This window comes from Trachypithecus francoisi, unplaced genomic scaffold (assembly GCF_009764315.1).
Source record: "Trachypithecus francoisi isolate TF-2019V2 unplaced genomic scaffold, Tfra_2.0 Lachesis_group13, whole genome shotgun sequence".
Classification (NCBI taxonomy): Eukaryota; Metazoa; Chordata; class Mammalia; order Primates; family Cercopithecidae; genus Trachypithecus; species Trachypithecus francoisi.
In genome coordinates this window covers 77,559,977-77,576,673 of record NW_022681458.1, presented here as the reverse complement: position 1 = coordinate 77,576,673, position 16,697 = coordinate 77,559,977, and the positions used below count along the sequence as shown (strand labels likewise).

General features: G+C 35.3%; 1 protein-coding gene across 2 annotated transcripts in view; it reads right to left on the bottom strand.

The window, feature by feature from the left end:
* Nucleotides 1-596: 596 nt before the first annotated feature.
* SLC38A11 (solute carrier family 38 member 11) overlaps nucleotides 597-16,697 on the bottom strand; it is a 58,311-nt gene continuing 42,210 nt past the window's right edge. Inside the window, exons 10-12 of one of the 2 annotated variants that reach the window (XM_033231271.1) lie at nucleotides 15,169-15,281; nucleotides 12,186-12,317; nucleotides 597-3,095 (exon numbers count right to left, since the gene is read on the bottom strand). In XM_033231271.1, coding sequence (XP_033087162.1) covers nucleotides 2,802-3,095; nucleotides 12,186-12,317; nucleotides 15,169-15,281 — 539 coding nt within the window. In that variant the 3' untranslated portion in view covers nucleotides 597-2,801. The remainder of the gene's footprint in view (nucleotides 3,096-12,185; nucleotides 12,318-15,168; nucleotides 15,282-16,697) is intronic. The other variant, XM_033231272.1, reaches the window with a different exon arrangement.

The following is a 16,697-nucleotide window of genomic DNA, read 5'->3' as shown; positions in this document are numbered from 1 at the left end:
TTTGGTAAAATGGATGCAGTCTCCGTTTAAGAAAGACAAGAGGCAACAATTATTGTTTGGCATCACTGGAAATAGTCCAGGCAAGGCAGTTTACCTGTTCTCCCATCCAAGTATTAACCAGGCCAGACCATGCTCAGCTTCCAAGATCAGATCAGATCTGGTGTGTTCAGGGTGGTATGGTCATAGACAGTTTACCCATTCTGATATTTGAAGACGGTTCAAGTTAGTGTTGATAATAAAGACTCTATAATAAGTGAACAATGACTCAATTTCTAAATTACACAGATGCTATCCAACTTATATCCTTAAGGGAAGTGTATTGCTAGATGTTCTCATTTGTGTGTAAAGATATGGTTCCTGCCTACCACCACCTTTTGAAAGTTAAGAAGCACTTTATACATTTAAGTGTAGTGACAGCTTCAAAAACTGGTTTAAAACCTTCAAGTTGCTTTGTTAGGGGCAACAAGTGGCAGGGATGGAAAGATTTTCAGGGGAATCTCTTATTGAACTGAGGCAGAAAATAGATTGGGGGGTGGGGTTCTTGTAGTTATGCATGGTGGCAAAATAGGCATACAAGTATTCTTGCAAAATAAATGTGAGTTCCTAGGATTTATTCAATTATAATTGGAAAGATGTCGGTAATCCATGCAGCTAATAACTGGGTCATAAGCAGTCTTGTTCTACAGTTGATTAAAAACAAACAAACCAATACATATTTATTAGGTACTAATGCTGCGCTCCCTTCCTACCAGGAGCTTTTATCTACTTGAAGAGTATGAAGCAACACTGAAGTACAAGATAAGAGATGGTTACGTGCTAAATTATGTTATCCTTGACATACTTTTCTTTGTACATGTTTAGAGATCTCATCCCTCATGACTTTATTTAATAACTATGTAGGTCAGTGTTTCTCAGTCTTGAGCAATGTAAGGACAGACTGTGGCAAAACTTGCTTACATTTCCTCATTTCTTACATGGAATGAAAGCATTTTTATTATACTTTACCTAAACACGTACCAATCTAAAAACAGGCACAAACTGCTTATACTATGACCCTTAACTATAAAAAACAAATTCATAAGTTAAATACAGAAAAGTTACTCAACAGAATTTAAATTAATTTAGTGGCAAGGATAATATTTTATTGAAAAAACAAATCACCACTAAAACTCTGAGCATGGTTCTACCTGCTAAAATGCATCCTCCTTTGTGTTCAATAGGCCTTTCTCACTATGAGTCACACAATGACTCAGCTCTTGCCACTTTATTCAAACTACTATGAACCTACCCTTTATACACTTCCTGTAGGTTTTTTGCATTTGATTTGTACGAACTTATCATATATGTATTAACTCTGCTTGTGATAGTTTCTTGTTATTTGGTAACAATTAATATAGTACCACAGATGGAAAACCTGGTTGGAATACAAATGAAATGGAAATCTTAGGTGATACTCTATATAAGGAAGCCATCCAGATGGCCCCAAATTTTCATGTTACTTTTTAAAGACTGTCATAGATACAAAGACACAAAATCCTCATTAAAAAATCATTTAAAAATCCTCGGTAAACCGAGGGCATCTGTGGTGGGCACAGCTATGTGTCCCAGATACCCCTGTAAGGAAGCATGTAGTGACCAAGCTATCAGTAGACCACCTCCAGCTCTCAGTTCCTTTAGGGTTTGCTCTGCTGCAAAAAGCTGCCTAGCCCAAGAACTCACCCTTCTCCAGATGCTCACATTCAATGACTGATGGAGGCAGCAGTATCAAAACCGGGTTATTACCCCCGAACAGGGACAACTCTGATGGGTCATGTACGCACCAGCTTCCCTGTGGAGTTGGCTGAGGTCAGCCTGCCTTGCAGTTCTACCTCTCCCTACCAATCCTGCTTTCCCCTCTCCCCCATTAGTTATGATAAACTCCATCTCACTATCTGCTCCCAAAGACCCAGTCAACAAGAGCTCCCAGAAATCTCTCTGAGGAACCCCCAGTGGACTGAGAAAGCTTCTTCGGTAGCCCTGATTCTTCTTACACGTTTCTAGTTTCAAAGTTCAGCTTCCCATTGTATATTCCTGACAGCACTGAAAATTCAACAGGTCCATATCACCAGTCTCTTAGGTTCTTGCCACAGAAATTTTTTTTTTTTTTCTGTTTTAGAATGGCGCTACCGTTGTATTCACACAGCAGCAGAAGATGGTGATTTTGATACCTCACTCACCTTGCTCCTCACAGCCAGTTTATCATTCAGGCTTCCTCACAAGGAGAGGTCTGTGCTCATTTCTCCAGGGATCCACTTCCCTTTGAATAAGGGATGCTGCTGAAATGATAATGGAGATCTCTTTGCTCTTGGGATATGTCTTCATTTCAATAGTTTTGGGTTTCCCTTCTCTTCAGTTCCACAGATTTTTAAGGACAAATAAAATGCCCCCCGCCCCCGACTAAAAGACATCTACACAAAATTCCAACCCACAATCGCCTACTTATTTTGGAACACAATATACTGGTTTGCATATTAAATAAAAGGGGGATGGCAGAAAATGCTAAAGGCTTCACTCTCCCTTCTTCAATCAGCATTAGTGTAGTGCAGTCATTAGAACAAAACACTTATTTTGTTCCAGTTAAAGGTGAAATACATTCAATTTTTCTTTTCTTTATCTTTGATATTGCACTAAAGAGTCATGAAAGCCAAGTCTTGAAAAATGCCAAAATACTAATTTTATATAATATAAATACAGACTAAAACATGTAAATGTTATGTGTTTTAAAGTCTATGAAAACATACATATTTTTTTAAGCAGTCAACTCATTGAAAGATACTAATATTTACGATAGAAAGTTGTGTTGTCTGCTGAATATGAGACTCTGAGGTATTTGTGAGCGAGAAATTGTCAGGAAAGCAGTAGAACATTTCCTGCCCGTGGGTGCAGTCTTGAGGATTTGTAATAGCCATGACGAATCCAAAAACCATCACTGCAGCACCAATGGGAAGCATGACATAAGACATAATCTTATCGGAGTGTGTCCTTGGTTCTTCAGACAGTTTCAGATAACAGGCTGACGGAATGATAAAAATGAGGGGAGTTGCACAGAGCACACCCTGCATGTTGAAAACAAGAAACAAGATAATGTGACTAGATGGAAACATTCTTCGGACAGCTTTGAAAAGCATTTACAAAATGTGTTTTTCATGCACATGTTAAACATGTGATGGGTTCAGATGAATCAAAGGGAGGAAAAATAATTCTAAGAAACACTTAGAAATAGCTGTTGCCTTTTCCACTGGCATATTTACAAATGAAAATAATGAAATAGTATAACAGTTTATCAGACTTAAGAAAATATTGTCAGAAAATTATATAGAAAATAAAGCAGATAATAGGACTGACTTCTGGCACTCTTGAAATTTCCTGTATTTTCAATTCATCGTATTTCCTTATATTCTTCATTAAAACTACTATGTATCCACTATGCCCTTCAAACATGAATGGTCTATTTGTCATTTGTGTATAAGAGGGAAATTTTGGGAAACTGAATAGGGGCCACGGTGTCTTTCTTCTTTACCTGAGCTTGTATGGAAATTGTGCCTATCTGTGTGAGAAAGAAAAACCATAACCCTAAGGCATGTAATGTGAAATAGCATTTCTAAATGCTCTTTCAAATAAAACTAAGCACATTAATTACTGAGAAAGTTGACAGCAGAGCTAAATGACTATAACTCATTCACCCTTGCCCGCATTAGCTAGGAATAAACCCAACCTAAGGAGGAATGTCAGATCTAAAATAATGAGTGGTAGAATTGTCTATTATAAAAATACCAACAGCTACTGATATCAAAGGAAGAGACTTTCCCCTTGAGTAGGCCTAATTCGCAATAGAAACTTAGCAAATAATATAAATGTTAACATTTAATACATTTTAGGTAATATGTTTTTCTAATTATGTTAAATTTTAATTATAGTATATTTAACAATGTAACATACATTAAAATTTTATGACCAATATTCTCTTAAACCATAAAACATGTTTTTTAAAAATAAATTCTATTGTGTATATTTGAGGTTTATAACATGATGTCATAGAATACATACAGATAGTAAAATGGTTATTGTATTGAACTAACATATCTATCATATCACATAATTATTTCTTTGGTGATGAGAGCAGCTAATATCTACTTATTTAACAAAAGTCTCAAATATAATACAATTTTATAAATTACAGCCCTCATATTGTACATTAAATCTGTAGACTTGTTAATCCTACATATCTGCTACTTTGAATTCTTTGACCTACCTCTCTACATTTCCTCCTTTTGTTTCCTGTCCCTAGTAATCACGGTTTTATTCTTTTATCTCTAACTCTATATATTAGATATTTAAAAAAATTCCATACGTAAGAGAGATCATGTAATATTTTGCTTTATGTGTCCAGATTATTTCACTTAACGTTCTTCAGGTCTATCCATGTTGAGGCTAATGGCAGGATCTCCTTTTTCAAGGCTGAATAATATTTCATGTTACAGACAGATCTATATGACATTCTCTGTATCCATTGATACATCAATGAACACTGAAGTTGTTTCCATCTCTTCACTATTGTGAATAATGCTTCAATGAATGTGGGAGTATAGATATCTTTATGAGGTGGTGATTTCATTTTTTTTGAGTATATACCCATAATAGGGATTCCTGGGTCATATGGTGGTTCTATTTTTAATTTCTTTAGGAACCTCTATTCTGTTTCCCATATTGAATATTCCAATGTACATTCCCACCAGCAACGTACTAGGGTTCCCTTTTCTCCACACTTCTGTCAACATTTGTTATTTCTTTTCTTTTTTATTATAGCCATCCTAAAGGTTATGAAGTGATATCATCTAGTGGTTTTAATTTGCGTTTTCCTGATGATTAATGATGTTGAGCACTTTTTCATATACCTGCTGGCCATTTTCATGTCTTCTTTGGAGAAATATCTGCTAAGGTCCTTTGCCCGTTTTTTAATCCAGTTAATCATTTTTCTGCTATGGAGTTATTAGAATTATTTGTAACTTTTTTATAGTAACCCTTTATCAGTTAGATGATTTGCAAATTTTTTTTCCCAATTTGTATGTTGTCTTTTCATTTGTTGTTGTTGTTGTTGTTGTTTTTTCACTGCAGAGGTCTTTTAGTTTGATGTAGTCCTATTTATTTATTTTTGGTTTTATAGTCTGAGCTTTTAGTGTGATATTCAAAAAAATCATTTCCAAGGCTAATATCAAGGAGATTTTACCCTATGTTCTCTTCTAGGAATTTCATAGTTTCAGGCCTTACACTAAGGTATCTTATCCATTTTGAATTGATTTTTGTGTATAGTGTAAGATCAGGGTCCGATTTCACTCTTTTATATTTGGAAATCCATTTTTCCCAGCATCATTATTGAAGACTATCCTTTCCCCATTGTGTCCTCTTGGTGCCCTTGTAGAAAATTAGTTGACCCTATATGTTTGGATTTATTTCTTGGCTCTCTTTTATGTTCCGTCAGTCTATATTTGTGTTTTTATGCCAGTACCATACTGTTTTGATTACTGCAGCTTTGTAATATCATTTGAAATCAGGAAGTGTGATGTCTTCAACTTTATTTTTCCTTTCAATACAGATTGTTTTTTCTATTTCTGTGAAGAATGCCATTAGAATTTTGATAGGAATTATGTTGAATCTGTATATTGTTTTGGGTAGTATGGCCATTTTAACAATATTAATTCCATTCACAGGATATCTTTCCATTTATTTATATATTCCATTTATTTGTGTCTTTTCCAATTTCCTTCATCAAGATTTTATAGTTTTCGGTATACAAATTTTTCACCTCTTTGGTTAGATTTATTCCAGAATATTTTTTGATACTATCATAAATGACATTGTTTTCTTGATTTCTTTTACAGCTAGGTTACTATTTGTGTATAAAATGCTACTGATTTTTGTATGTTGGTTTTGTATCCTGCAACTTTACTGAATTAATCAGTTCTAACGCTATTTTTGGAACCTTTGGGATTTTCTACATATAGGATTATGTCATCTGCAAATAGAAATAATTTTACTTCTTCTTTTCCAATTTGGAAGCCTTTTATTTCTTTTTCTTGTCTGATTGCTCTTGCTAGTACTTCCAGTACTATGTTGAAGACAAGTGGTGAGAGTGGGTATCCTTACCTTTTACTGGGTCTTAGTAGAAAAGCCTTCAGTTGTTCCCTATTAATTATGATGTTAGCTGTGGGTTTTTCATAAATAGCCTTTATTATGTTGAGGACTTTTCTTTCTCTAAACTGCTAAAAGAGTTTCTATCAAGAAATTATGCTAAACTTTGTCAAATTCTTTTCCTGCATCAGTTGAGATAATCACGTGTTTTTTGTTTTCTCTCTCTCTCTTTTTTTCTTTTTTTAAAATTTTTTTTTTTTTTTTTTTTGAGACAGGATCTCACTCTGTTGCCTAGGCTAGAGTGCACTAGCATGATCACAGTTCAGCCTTGACCTCCCAAGCTCAAGCAATCCTCCCACCTCAGCATCCTGAGTTGCTGAGACTACAGGCACATGCTACCATGCCTGGCTAATTTTTTTGCAGAGACGAGGTCTCACTATGTTGCCCCAGCTTGTCTGGAACTCCTGAACTCAAGTGATCCTCTTGTCTTAGCCTCCCAAAGTGCTGGGATTACAGGTGTGAGCCACCGCACCAATCTGATCATGTGGTTTTTAGTTTTCATTCCCTTAATATGGCATTTCACAAATGTTGTTCTCTGAAATAATAAAATGTAAGTTTTTAATATATAAAATCAATAACAAATGTGATATTACTTTACAACTAAATGCAAGTTTTCATAAACTATGTTTTTCTAAATTTAAAAGTTAATTTGTAAGCATATACAAAAGTAGAAAAATAGTATAATGAAATCCTATGCAACTATCATCTATGGTTTAAAAGCTTTTTGACACATTATTTTGGTAAATTTTCTCCAGGGAAAATAACAGCAAAGTGAATTTGAAGTTGGATGATGTAAAATTACCTTAAAAATAGCTTTAAAATAACTATATTCTCACGCCAGTTAATAAAATTGCTGTGTGTTTTATACAAAGCAATCTCTCCATACCAGAAATATTATGACTATGATCCCAATTATACAACTTTTTGAATTTTTACAAAAACAAAAGTATCCAGAGAAAGAGTAGTAGGGACCACACTGCATGGAAAATATTCCCAAAGTAAGAGACATAAGAATGAGAAAATACTAAAAAATACCAAAATCATGTTCTAATTTAGAATATATGGAAAATATAATTTTGCCACTCATAGCACTTGAATACAAATTAATATCTACATAGGTACACAAAAAATAAACAATTAGTTGTTATATGACTAGAATGAAATGTATTATGGATTCCATAGATTCTATCATAATATTTGGAATTAACAGTGCTTTTTAAGTTATGAAAGATACTGTAACACTTGGTCTGTATTTATAACAAAAAGTATTACCCTCTGATTTCTTTAAAATAACAATTTATGAAAACAATAAAAAGTAATTCAAATACAAATATGTGTATGTGTGTGTGTCTGTATATGTGTGTGTGTGTGTTGTAGTCTCCTCTTTGTAGGCACAAACATGTGGCTAATTCATCTGGAACTGTAGATTGTGAAAGTACTATCAGAATGAAAACTGCCCCCAGCTTCTGCTAAGAAGCTGTCATCAGTCAGCCTTTTGGTACTCTTCCAAACTTAACTTGCTGGGCAGTGCGAAGCAATGGGTGTTCTGTTTGTTATAATTCTTAAGTGTTGAGAAAGTAGCAATTAGAGGAAAGACTATATAGCTCATATTTCTACTAGAAGGATTCCAGTTGAGTATCTTGTTTAGATGCCAGCTACTTTCTTGATATTTAAAAACTCAGTCTTACTAAAGGTTGTTGCTAGAAGTCAAGATCAGGAGTAAAATGATAGTGTGGTTGCATCTGATCTATTCCCTACGAACTAGTCCAGATTATTTGCTCTATTTAATTAGACTTGCTTAGGGATACACCACTGGCTTTGGAATAATTTTTGAAATTGCTTGACAGGATGTAAAATCATAACTGCTTATTAAAAAGACAATAAAATATAGTCTAATTTATAAAGGCGGGACAATACTTATTAATTGATAACAACACTATGGATGTCAGGGCATTTTGCAGTTTGCTGGAGAGAAAGGACAGAAGCTATTGAAAATTTTTATTGCCAGTACAGATTGAAAAAGTGTCTGAATGTTCCTACCTGAATAGAAATTTCTCAAATGATGCAAGGAAGCTGAAAACTAAATAAAATAATGCTTATATGTCTTTTAAATTTCTACTTTATAATCAATCTAAACTCATGAAATTCACTCCAATACTTCAAAAAGAAACTCTCTCTTGCTCAGGAAGTCTTTGGCAATTGGGACTATGGCTTGCTCACCCCAAAGACTGTATTTCTCTATCTGGGCCATTGCTGGCATTTGGCTTGCTTTCTTCCTTCCACTGTAAACCACACATAAGGCTTGTTGAGCTGGTTACGCTGGCCACAGGCACCAGCTGCTTCATTTTCTCTCTTTGTACTGCTGCAAGTAGAAACCCATAGGGCCCAATTACTGCAGATGCCTCTTTTCTCCAATAGCAACGTTAGTGCTAAGATGCTGGATTCTTGTTACCAAGAATAGTGCTTATATTTATTTGATTTGCTTCTAAAATGAAACCTTTAAAACTTAGTGTGTTTGCTTTGGAAAAATATTTCATTGTTGTCTACTGCCATGCAAACAAGAAAAAAAAGGAAAGCAAAGTTCTATTTTTTTAATTTAATAACTAATATTACCTCAATTCATTTTATTCTATATTATTTGGTGATACTAAATAGTAGCACTTCCTTACTTTGCAAGACCTGATTCATCTCATCTGTGAAGCTCATTAAAAAAGAATTTTACACAATTTAAAATCTTATGCTTAGGAAATCTCAGAGTAGTGTAATGGTTTAAAATGTGAGCTTTAGGGTCCAAATGCCTGTGTTCAAATCTGAATTTTTTTACTTTTAACTAGTATGACCTCAGACTATTTAATCATGCAGTGCCTTAGTTTCTTCATCTGTCAACTTAATATAGATAAAAGGAGATGATACTGCAAAGCACCTGGTACAGAGTAAGTACTCAATACATGGTAGCTCACATTATTATTATTATTCATTTTTTATTTTTTAAGATGGAGTATTGCTCTGTTACCCAGGCTGGAGTGCAGTGGCGCAATCTTGGCTCACTGCAACCTCTGCCTCCTGGGTTCAAGCAATTCTCCTGTCTCAGCCTCCCAAGTGGCTGGGACTACCGGCATGTGCCACCACACCCAGCTAATTTTTATTTATTTTATTTTTTATTGTTTAGTAGAGACAGGATTTCACCATGTTGACCAGGCAGGTCTTGAACTCCTGACCTCAGGTGATCCGCCTGCCTCAGCTTCTCAAAGTGCTAGGATTACAGGCATGAGCCACTGCGCCCTGTCCACATTATTATTATGAAGTGGAGCACAGCATGCCTTAAGTTATTTCTAAAGTGTTGCATGATCCAGCATGTATTAGTTACTAACAAACATGACGCTTGATTTGGCTCTATTAGATATTGTAAGTATCCACACAAAAAAGAGTTGAGTAAAGATGTGAATATGTTCTTATGCACACCAAAAGACATACTGATGTGGAAAACACTTATTCTCAGGTGGTCTGAGAATGGAGATCCTAGAGTTTATTAATTCTTACAAAGTGCTTTAAAACTAGTGTAATTGTCTTGGGCTATCAGGTCATAACAGACAATTTGGCACTCTAATTTTTAATGTATGTCTATATAATCAGGTTTTAAAAACATCCAAAGATCTAGCCTTTGGCCTATGCAAAATTGGGAAGAAGGTAAAAGTTGCCTTTGACACTTGCTTACTTTCCTATGAGCTTTCCTTCCACTGTTGGTAGAATAGATAATTACCAGTCTCCTGAGGTTTTGGAAACTGCTTACTCCTCACTTTCCATTTACAAGAAAGTCCCCAGTAGAGTACCTGACTGAATTCCTTCCTGCCTTTGTATGGAATTTCAAATCAAAATGGCATCTGGATGACATAGTAACTTGGGCATTGACAATAACACCTTCACCTATGCCTCAATTCTCAATGAAATGAGTAAATGATGACTTGGGATCCCATCTGTATGGGTTTGCCCTCCCTGTGGTGCATGACCAATAAATGCTAACCGGTGGGTGATTCTGATGAGAAATTCTGTAAGGATTGAGAAGATTAGCCACTTTGTAGTGGTAGAACAACTTCCATTCCTATCTTAGCAAATGGTATAATTATTCTAGTTCCACAAAATAAAACCAAGATGTCATTCTGCTCCCGTCTTCCCAATGGAATCTGTGTCACCAAATTGTGCCAATCTTTTCTCAAAAATGTGTTCTGGGAATCCATTCGCTTCCCTCTGTCTTCTTCTTCTTTTTCTTTATTCTTTCTTTTTTTTTTTTTTTTGAGACAGGGTCTCACTCTGTTGCCCAGGCTGAAGTGCAGTGGTGCCATTGCAGCTCACTGAAACCTCTACCTCCTGGGCTCAAGCAATCCTCTCACCTCAGCCTCTCAAGTAGCTGGGACTACAGGCACGTGCCACCAAACACAGCTAATTTTTTGCAGAGATGGGGTTTCACTATGTTGCCCAGGCCGGTCTCCAACTCCTGGGCTCAAGCAATCCATCCACCTTGGCCTCCAGAAATGCTGAGATTACAGTGTGAGCCACCGTTCCCAGCTTCCTCTGTCTTCATCACCTATATTGCAGTTGAACTTTTATGTTTATTTGTGAGAATGCATAGATCCTTTCTTATCACATTCATCCTTATATTCTATTGTGTGGCACATAGTAATTAATAAATACTTGATCAGTGAATAAAGGAATTAGAAGTTGCACTGGATCTGGCTGGGCGCAGTGGCTCAAGCTTGTAATCCCAGCACGTTGGGAGGCCGAGACGGGCGGATCATGAGGTCAGGAGATCGAAACCATCCTGGCTAATGTGGTGAAACCCCGTCTCTACTAAAAAATACAAAAAAACTAGCCAGGCGAGGTGGCGGGCGCCTGTAGTCCCAGCTACTTGGGAGGCTGAGGCAGGAGAATGGCGTAAACCCGGGAGGCGGAGCTTGCAGTGAGCTAAGATCGGGCCACTGTACTCCAGCCTGGGCGACAGAGCGAGACTCCGTCTCAAAAAAAAAAAAAAAAAAAGAAGTTGCACTGGATCTTAAAGTCTTTGTAAAATGTAGACAGAAATGAAAGAAAAATAATTGTTATAGGAAATAAAAATCAGATAAGACAAAGAATAATGGAAAGAATTGATACGGCTTATTCACAGGCCAAAAAATAAGACTGACTAGAGCTGAGCAAAGATTTTTGGGAAGTAAATGGGAAATAGTTTTACATAGAAGACAAGATTGTAGAAGCAACAGAATTTATACTCGCTCTGGTAGGAAAATGCCGATAAACTGAAAGCAGAACTTAAATATATGATAGTTGAAACACAGCTGAGATTAATTCAACTGTGATATTATGAGGACTTCTATTTGGATGATGGCAGTGCAGACTATAAAAGAAAGGTCTGGAGAGAGAAAAATATTTAAATAAAAAGAAATTGTGTCATAGCAAGTGAATGGATATAACTTGAATCCTTTCATATTTTTCATAAATTTCACTAGATATATTATTTTTCAGCAAAGAAAAGTCCATATCACCTTAATTTATGGCTATTTTTAGTAACATTTATGTGTTGTAGTAAATTAGATATACAAAAATAAACTCTAAACCAGGGTTTATCAACCTCAGCACTATTGACATTTTGGATCAGATAATTCTTTGCTGTGAGAGGCCTGCACATTGTGGGATGTATATCCCTGGCCTCTGCCCACTCGAGGCCAATAGCACTGCCTACCCAGTTGTGACAACCTCATAGGTCACTAAACAACCACTGCTTTAAAACTATATAGTTCCATAAAGTGCACAGAATCATCATTGAAAATATTTACTATTACAAACATATTTTCATTCCACTTCAAAAGTGATACTTTTGTTAAGGAAAATAAATCTTACGTTAAATGTAATCATTGTCTTTTACAGAGAATTTTAGAGTGAAGGGGTAAATCTTTGAATGTACTCACATTGAGTTCTAAAACTATCCCAAGGCAATCAATCAGCAATGACACAAGCGTGGCTACAGTGATGACCACCACTGTTACAACAATGTGGAAAACCGACGAAAGATTCCCACCAAAAAACACATTGGCAATTACCTGCCGAATAAACAGATTATTTTGAGAGGGACTTTTAAAGGCATGCAGGATTTGCAGAGGGAGTATTTCACAATGGTCTTTAGGAATGTATAAAATACTACCAACAAGGCTATTAATCAAATCTCAGGTCACTAGAAATGTTCTATCTTTTCCAAAGTACTTACATATAGACACACATATCAATAACAAGTATTCTTTGTTGAACTATTAGTCAGTGGATTATATTACAGACCTATAGTGTGGCATACCGATGTTTCAATACATGTATCTTTCAAGAATAAGAGAGACTTTGGAAAGTTATCTTATTCTTCTTTCTTGAGTCCAACAGGTTACTACTAAAACAAACTAAACATGCTATTTAGATTATTTGCAGGGCCTCTAAGAAATAGCTGTCACATTTCCCTTATTAATACTGGATGTGTAATATCCTTTACTAACAGGAAATTAATTCTGTATAAACTAATTCCTATTTGTTACAATTTAAGTCTATTTTATCTTGCCTTTCCTCAACAAAAATGGGAAAGAGTTCATCACCATTTTTCATGACTACTCAGATCAGGAAAGCAATAAAACATTACCGACTTAATGTGTCCCATACTGTGATATGGTTTACACAGATAAAATGTCACGGAAATGATTCCTATTCTCAGGAATTAATTCTTGGAGGCATACAACCAAACTTAAAAAAGCAAGTAGAGATCAATTTATAACAGGACAAAAAAGATCAAAGAGAATTTAGGGCTAGAAGGAGCTTTAGGTATCTAGAGCTGTCTCCTTAGAGTAATCTCCTTTACAGCATCCCTGAAATATGCTTGACCTACCTTGGCTTGAGGTAGGGCTTGAAACATGCACAGGATTTGGAGCTGAATTACAGGCCGAGACAAGAGCATGAAAAAGAGCAAAGAGGTAAGAACAGGAACAATACCTATGGAGGATAAAGAGAAGATAGTCTGAATAAGTAGTTACCCTGTGCAAAAGAACAGTGAGACAGGAGTTGGAAATGACAGAAGTTCAGATACTGAGATATCATAAAGAAGCCAGCTCTCTAAGCGGTGCTGCCTGGATATGCAACATCTCCCACGTGTCACATACCACCATGACTTTGTTAATAACTTAATGGTGATATTAATAACATAAGTTGTAATGTCTCTCCAAATATTATCTTATTTAAGATCCGTTCTTACAGATGCCTCTATGATATCCTTGTGAGAGTGAAAAAATCACTTAGAGAGGCAGCTAGTAAGAGATATTTATTAAGGGTAGACAGCCTTTTTAGTGCTTTTATGAATCGAAACAGTTTGATTATATTTTTGTCAGTCGTACATTTGTGTGTGTACATGTGCATGCATGCAGAATAAAGAGCAAGAGAAGGGAAAGTTATAGACACCATTTCTCTGCTGAGTATTTGCTACTGTGGCAGAGATCTTGATTCAGTTCTGTCTTCCTGCCACAGCAGCTGGAAAGCAAACTCAAGTTTCAAGTACTAAAGACAGAAGTTGTGCAGGTGAAGTGACTCAGCCCGTCTGTAGGGAGTTTACCAGCAACCATGTGAGAATGCACCATCTGTTCTTACTTGTTGATCTAGAGATCAGATTTGAACCTACGTACTGGGCAGAAGCTAAAATAATACCATTTCCTGAATCTAACAATAGCTAGTAAAGTTTCAAAAGGCTCTTAAATTTAAAACAAAATGAGTTCAGTCTATTTCTCCTTTATAGTCAAGGTAGAGAACTGGCCTGTGAGTTGCACATGTGTGAGGGAGAGAAGTACTAGTTGTAAAGGACATACACAGTGCTGAACATTTCCCTCTTCTGTTTCCCTGTGCAGTCAGTTCCTTATCACTGGGACTGACTTAAAGTAAGCCCTGGCTTGCCTCAAGAAGCCTGCTGATTACTTAGTGTATTTAAAGCTCTGTAGATATCTCACTTCTCTCATTAGACCCTTTCACATGGTGTACTGTGTAAATAGCCTCTAGGAACAGATCCTAGATCTGAGCCCTTTTCATTGTGGACCCTGAAAGACCCACTGTGAAGCCAGATCACATTTTACTGCTCACTGGTAGAGTGGATTTTCAGCTGACAGCATAAGGGATTCCTGACGGCCATTTTATCTAATTTACACCAAATAATGAATTCTCTTTCAGAAAATATTTCTCTACAAATCCAAGTGGAATATATAACACAATTTAGAGCTGACTTTGACAATATATGTATATGTAAATAATATCCTATATATTTATATTATTATTTTATGTTATGTATAGTTGTAAATATATACATCTACATGTATAAATACATAAATAAAATATATCTGTAAAACTAAAAGTTTCAGTTGAACTTTGGTTCTCCAGGGAATATAAGATATTTTAGTTTTTTAAAAATAACAAAACCAGTTAGAATCTGTAGATTCTACAGTGCCTTTAATACATGTTGACTGATAAAACATCTAATTAAAAAGACAGTTTTGTAAAACATGTTTTAAATATTGGTACTTAATTTCTTTGTAAGAATGCCTTAAAAGCAACAAGTTTAGTTTGGCTGTTGCTAAAGGTTGGCAGTCACTTTGGAATGCAGTTGTATAAATATTTGTGCTCATGGTAATATAAGCCAACTCCACCAAACCTAATTTTCAAACCCAACTTTTGAAAAATTGTCTTGTAAACATCTGAATATAAATTCATCTTTAAACTACATAAATGACTACATTTTATAGTCAAAAAAGAAAATTTTATGAATTACACCATTTGTCATGCCCTTGGGAATTTGCCAAACTGTATTATTTATAAATCTTCCTAAATTAAATGTGGCAGAGAGATCACCTGGGTAAAGCGTTGGGAAGGAACTGTGCTTACCTCTCTCGTCACAAAGCATTCCATAGGGTATGTCAAAATGACAGTGACACCATAACAAAATCTTCCAAATGTTACCAGGTCATCATTTCTGCAGTAATTTTCAAATAAGTCTCCTAGATAATAACATAAAATAAGTTCATTTACTAGATACTAAATGTTTGAGATAACTATCTAATAAATGAAATATTAGATATTACAGTCATGCATCACCTAATGGCCCACATATATGATTACAATGCTGTATGTTTACTGTATTTTTTCCATGTTTAGATACATAAATACTTTCCATTCTGTTACAGTTGCCTACATAATTCAGTACAGAAACATGCTGTACAAGTTTATAACCTAGGAGCAATAAGCTATACCATATAGCCTACATGTGTAATAGGTGCTACCATCTAGGTTTGCGTAAGTATACTGTATGATGTTTGCACTATGAGGAAATCACCTAACAATGCATTTCTCAGAATGTTTCCCTGTCATTAAGCAACACATGACTTGTAAGTGAATCTCCATAAACTTCATTCCATTTAATTAAGAGAATAGATGACCAGGTCTAAATATAAGTTTTCGAATTCAATAACGATGTAGTTTTTCACTGATTTAAACCAGTACATGCTCCATGTGAAGATAAATCCATCACTGATAGTTTTTCTCTTATTATCTGTTTTTGGTAGATTTGCTGCAAATTTGTACTGACTTCTGAAAAATACTTTATCCATTGTCTTCTTACATCAGAATCAACTCCCTAAATTCTTGGGCACTGGCTTTGTAAACTGGTTTCTGGTCTTTGTTTCTGGTGAGTAAGTGACTTCATTATTTTTTAAAAATGTCTGTTAAAATAAACAAATTTCCTTTTGAAATGCTATTCTTAGATCAAGAACAATCCTGAAAGGAAGAGTAGACCAGTACATCTGGGGAGCTGAATTTCCTGTGTATCATGCTATAGGGTTTCATTGCAACCTTGGGGCCACAGCAAGAAATTCCAAACATATGTTGCCTTTCATGGCATCTCATGAGCCCAAGTGTAAATGCAGTGATTCAAAACTGTGAAAATATGGCTATGTCCCAGAAAGAACATTAAATTTAATAAGTTCCAGACTAGATGATGGACTAAATAGACCTTGAAACAATTCTTATTTAGAGACTATATTTCTCAGCTGCCTATGAAGAAATACAGGGATCTAACTAGGGCACAGATGTCATGTCATCAAAAAACAATTACCTACAACTGTACAGTAGTCCATGGAAGAAATAAAAAATAAATAAAAATAAAACAATGACTAATGCCAAAACAGAGTATTTAGGCTTGCTTATTTTCTGAATATAACACACTTAGATGTTAAAATTGTGGTTCCCTTTTTAAAATTAAACTTAATTGAAAATTAGGTCAAAGTCACTCAATACTACACCATTTAAAAAGAAGAAAAACTATACCTCGGAACTGTTTTTTTTTTTTTTTTATTACAAAGCTGAATATCCATTTTTTTTTTTTTTTTTTGAGACGGAGTCTCGCTCTGTCGCCCAGG